Source organism: Capsicum annuum, chromosome 5 (assembly GCF_002878395.1).
Source record: "Capsicum annuum cultivar UCD-10X-F1 chromosome 5, UCD10Xv1.1, whole genome shotgun sequence".
Lineage (NCBI taxonomy): Eukaryota > Viridiplantae > Streptophyta > Magnoliopsida > Solanales > Solanaceae > Capsicum > Capsicum annuum.
In genome coordinates, this window is record NC_061115.1 from 12,101,850 (window position 1) to 12,107,121 (window position 5,272).

Sequence of the window (5,272 nt, forward strand, 5' to 3'; positions counted from 1 at the left end):
ATTATTTTTTTTCTTTTGAGCAAAGCATCTAGTACCTCCTAAACTATGACCAAATTTGCTACGACACACTCCAATTTCACGATTACCTCCCTAACTGAATTTTAGCGTGCTTTTGTCAACCTTTTTAACTGACATGACACCTTTTGTCAATCTTTTTAGCTGACGTGGACTCCATTTTATGTAATAAAGGTATACAAAGTGGCATTTACTTCACATGAACAAATAATTTCACCATGACAACTTAATAAATTGTTATGTTAAAAGTCACGAGTTAGTATTTTTGGGAAAAAATTACAAGTTATAGTAAACAAAATTAGTTCTCAGACGTGGTTCTTTATTGAATTTGGATAAATTTATGATGTCAATTATCTCCATCGGAGATCCGTTTACTAATTCAAATAAGATTTGAAGAACAAAAGAAGAAATATGATGATAAATGAGGAAGGAGAGGGATGAAAAAAATATACAATAGAGAAAACAAAATTGATGGGTAAGAGCTTAGAGTTTTAAAGGAATTAATTAAAAAAATTAAAAAAAAAAAGAATCAACTCATATAGACATTACATATGTCAGGTGGACGAAATTTTACCAACAAATAAAGTTGTCAGCCTATCCCATCTAGAAGTAATTGTATACAAATACTTGATTTCAATGTCGAGGTCCGCATTAATAAATATTTAGTTATATTTAATTCGTTTAGAGATAAAACACGTAGAATTATGATACTTAAATATGGTAGTAAACATTTCGGGGAAAAAGTAAATATTTGGATGTAAATATTTACTTCATATGAAAAATGGAAAATTAAAATTTAAAGGTGAAATGACATATTTGCACCTTTGGAAATTTCGTATACACTCAATTTTGCTCTTATATATTCGCAATTCTCTTTCAAAATTTAGTAACATACAATTTCGGTGCATCACACTGCTTTTTTCAGTTTCGTTCTTCCGCCGGAGCTATGGATTTCGGTGACTGGCGGACTCAATTTCTGTCTCATTCTCGTCAAAGGATTGTCAACAAGATGTAATTTTTTTTTTTTTTTTTTTTTTGCAGATTTTGGATATGGAAATTTGGTTTATAAGTGGTTTATTACCTTTTTTTTCTTGTGTGTACTTCGGTATGCTATACCAGTAAAAAATATTTTAGTGTTGTGGTGGGGTAGGGGGTGTTGAGAAATGATTCAAAAAATGCTTGACCAAGTCTTCAGGAAATTGGTAGTTAGTTTGTTTTATTCTAGCAAATTTTAGATAGTGTTACAAATTAGTAGGCAATCAGTAATTAGTGTGTTAGTGGACCTAGATTTTAGTATTTTCCAATTTTATTGTGAGCCCATTTATAGGCAATTCTCTTTACTTTCATTGTGCATCACAAAATACAAACAATCAGTTGTTTTTATCTTCTCTTTTGCTCTACTTTCTGTTCACTTTCTCTTTAGATTTCCTTTTTCTTTCCGACAAATTTGGTATCAGCGTCCGGTTTCTTTTTGAAAGTGAGTGAATCGGGAGGCTTATATCAATTGAGTATTTGAGTGGAACGAAAGAGAAGTGTGAGAGCAAAAGAAAAATGACAGTGAATCGTGAGGTTTCGCAACCATTCAAGCTAATTTTTACTGGTGAAAAGTATGAGTTTTGGAGTATCAAAATGAAAACTCTTTTTAAATCACAAGGACTTTGGGATGATACGGGTGTCATGGGCTCGAGACCATTTACTAGAAGCCAAGCTCGACAACTACAAGACTTCAAGGCGCATTTATGAAAATGGACGCGGTTGAGCTTGTTGAGAACTCACCCAAGGGAGTATACGCCTTGATATGTGAGGGCGGGTTCCTCTTGGGTTTGTGTAAGAACTTGGTGCTTGTTAACTTGTTTTGTAGAGGTTTTAGAGTTTGATACATTCTTTAGTTGCTATCTAATGAGTTCTCTTTGTGTCAAGTTACCTATCCTTTTATTATTTGAAGTTTGTGTTTGCTTCCTGTATCACATTGTTGTCTTATTGTTGCGGGTTTAGGCGTGTTACTGTGACTATTTGTAGACTGTTTTGGTGTAGTAGATACCGTTTGGTATCATGGGAGCTGGTGGAAGCGGTCTTTGTGGATCAAGCAGGATATGACGAAGAGGCATACACATTGAAAGGGATAAAAAAGAACGATGCCAAAGCGTTGTTCCTGATTCAACAAGCAGTCCATAACACAATTTTTTTGCAAGAATTACAACAACAACTATGTCTTCGGAGGCATGGACGATTTTGAAGAAAGAATTTCAAGGTTCAGCTAAGGTTATTACGGTAAAATTGCAGACTTACCGTCATGACTTTGAAACTCTTTCTATGAAAAGTAATGAATCTATTCAAACTTTTTGTCTAGAGTTTTTTCTCTTGTTAATCAAATGAAGTCTTATGGTGAAGATATATTTGAAGAAACTATTGTAGCAAAAGTTTTAAGGAGTCTTACTCCAAAGTTTGAACATGTTGTTGTTGCGATAGAGGAATATCATAGCTTATCTTATCTGATTATAATTTTTTTGAACTAATGAGTTCTTTACAAGCCTATGAAGAGGCTCCTAAGGTCATAAGAAAAAAAATGAAGAGAAGGCATCTCAGGTGAAGGGGGAGTCCACTCATTAAAAAGATAAGCTAGAAAACTTTGCAAATCCTGGCCAACGCAGAGGTGGCTTTCGAGGAAAAGTCCAAGGAAGAAATCGAGATATAGGAGGATCAAATGAAGAGAAGCCGAACAGACCGTTTCTGTGCAACTACTGCAGAAAATCAGGTCATAAAGAAGCTTATTGCTGGCAAACGCAGAGGGATGAAAATAGCCAAGCAAGTTTTGTGGAGGAAAATGATGATGAAAGTAAGTTGTTCATGGCCCTTTATTGTGAAAAAGAGACTCCTAGCGATGTTTGGATTTTGGACAGCGGATGTTCCAACCATATGTATGGAACAAGATCTCTGTTCAAGGAGCTCGATGAGTCCAAAAAGTCAGACGTAAGGATAGGAGACAATAAGAAGATTCAGGATGAAGGCAAATATACTATTAACATTATGACCATCCAACGTAATGCTAAGATTTTAGAATATGTCATGTTTGTTCCTAGTCTATCTCATAATTTGCTTAGCATTGGACAATTAATGATTAGTGGATACTCAATTTATTTTGACGATGGTATTTGGACTATTAAAAATAAGAAATCTGAGAAAACCATTGCTAAATTTCCAATGACTAACAATAAAATATTTCCTTTAGAAGTTTCAATGGTCGAGAAATGTGCTATGGTAGCTAGTGGTGATAATGAAACTAGACTATGACATCTGCGTTATGGGCATTTAAATGTTAATGGGTGGAAGTTATTGAGCCTAAAGGAAATGTTTTTTGTGTTGTCAAAAGTTGAGAATCTTGATTTTTGTGGAAGTTCTGTTAATGGAAAACAAAGTAAAAAGGTTTTTCCTGTAGGCAAGTCTTGGAGAGCTTCTGTTTGTCTTGAGTTAGTATATGCTGATTTTTGTGGTCCTATGAGTGTTGAGTCCTTAGGGGAAAGTCGATACTTTTTTCTTTTTACTAATGACTATAGTCGTATGAGTTGGATATATTTCTTGAAATTTAAATCTGAAACATTTGACAATTACAAGAAATTGAAATCTTTTGTTGAGAGGCAAAATGGATGTAGACTCAAAGTTCTTCGGACAGATAGAGGTGATGAGTTTATGTCAAAAGAATTCAGCTCCTTTTGTGAAGAAAATGAAATACATCGGGAGCTCACAACACCTTATACACGGGAGCAGAATGGTGTAGCTGAACGAAAGAACCGCACAATTTTTTAGATGGGCAGAAGCATAATGGAAGGTAGAAGTGTACCAAAATGTTTTTGGGCTGAAGTTGTTGTCACTGCTGTCTATTTGCTGAATATTTTCCCCACCAAGGCAGTTTATAATCAAATGGCATATAAAACTTGGAGAGGTAACAAGCCCAAGGTAAGTCACGTGTCTTGGGTTGTATAGCTTATGCTTTGGTAAATTCACAAGATCAACATAAGATTGATGAAAAATATAAAAAATATATCTTTGTTGGATATAATATAAAATCCAAGGCTTATAAGCTATATAATCCTATGAGTGGCAAAATTACGGTCAATAGAAATGTTATTTTTAATGAAAATGCATGATGGAACTTTAATTCAGAAAATAAAAGTTCAAATATTCAATCGTTGCCTTCTGATGATATTGCTGATCAAGAGAGTGTGGCAGATCCTTTTTTGGCATGTCCAATCGACAATCTCATCAATTGCACCAACAACTTCTCCAATATTGGAAGAACCTTTAACCGAGTCAACCCCATTCAGAAGATCAACAAGGGATAGGAAACCAAATCCCAGATATGCTGACAATACATCTTGTACTTTTGCTTTACTTGTTTCAGATCCTATTTTCTTTAAAGATGCCGAAGGAGATGATAAATGGTGCAAAGCTATGGAAGAGGAGCTGTTAGCTATTCAAAAGAATTAAACTTGGTAAATTTTCCCAAAGGAAAGAAAACAATTGGGCTCAAATGGGTGTTTAGAACCAAATATCATGCAGATGGAAACATTCAACGACACAAGTCAAGGCTCATCGCAAAGGGTTATTCTCAACAACAAGGTATCTACTTCGACAAAACTTTTTTTCATGTTGCCTACTTTGAAACTGTGAGAACTCTTTTAGCCTTGGCTGCTAAATTAAATTGGCCAGTGTACCAATTTGATGTTAAATCCACCTTTTTAAATGGTGATTTGGAAGAGAAAGTTTATGTATCACAACCTGAAGGTTTTGTAGTTAATGGTAAAGAATATAATGTTTAAAGGTTAGAAGAGACACTCAATGGCTTAAAGCAAGCGCCACTATGAAAGATAGTTGAGAGATTGTCATAATCATCATGAAAGATATCATTTCAAAACACATGAGCATTTTTGATAATCATAAAACTTTTCTGTCAATGCAATTTTTGATCTTTGTATTACTTCTGAGTTAGGTGGCACTCTCCTACAAGTCTGATATTCCACGAGCTATATGAAATCCACCATTGACTCAGCGGGGAAGCTCCCAACCCAAGTGTCCCGTAAGGGTTGGAGTGTCTGAGTCTGATACACCACAGGGCACTAGGCCAACGTACAATAATATACCCAAATTGGCAAATCACGGTTTTGAGCAATGAGTTGTCTGAACTAGTGTCTTCTTCGGAGAACCACCTAAGCTGTCTTTATGCTCAATTTTAGTCTGTTTTGAAATAAGTACCATTCTA

The 5,272-nt window shown here is 34.9% G+C and overlaps 1 protein-coding gene across 1 annotated transcript in view; it reads left to right on the forward strand.

Moving 5' to 3' along the window:
* Positions 1-927: 927 nt before the first annotated feature.
* The window catches only part of LOC107870349 (mediator of RNA polymerase II transcription subunit 15a-like), a 28,112-nt gene continuing 23,767 nt past the window's right edge, over positions 928-5,272 (forward strand). The window contains exon 1 of the mRNA XM_016716841.2: positions 928-1,026. Within this exon, the coding sequence (XP_016572327.1) occupies positions 962-1,026 (65 nt within the window). The 5' untranslated portion in view covers positions 928-961. The remainder of the gene's footprint in view (positions 1,027-5,272) is intronic.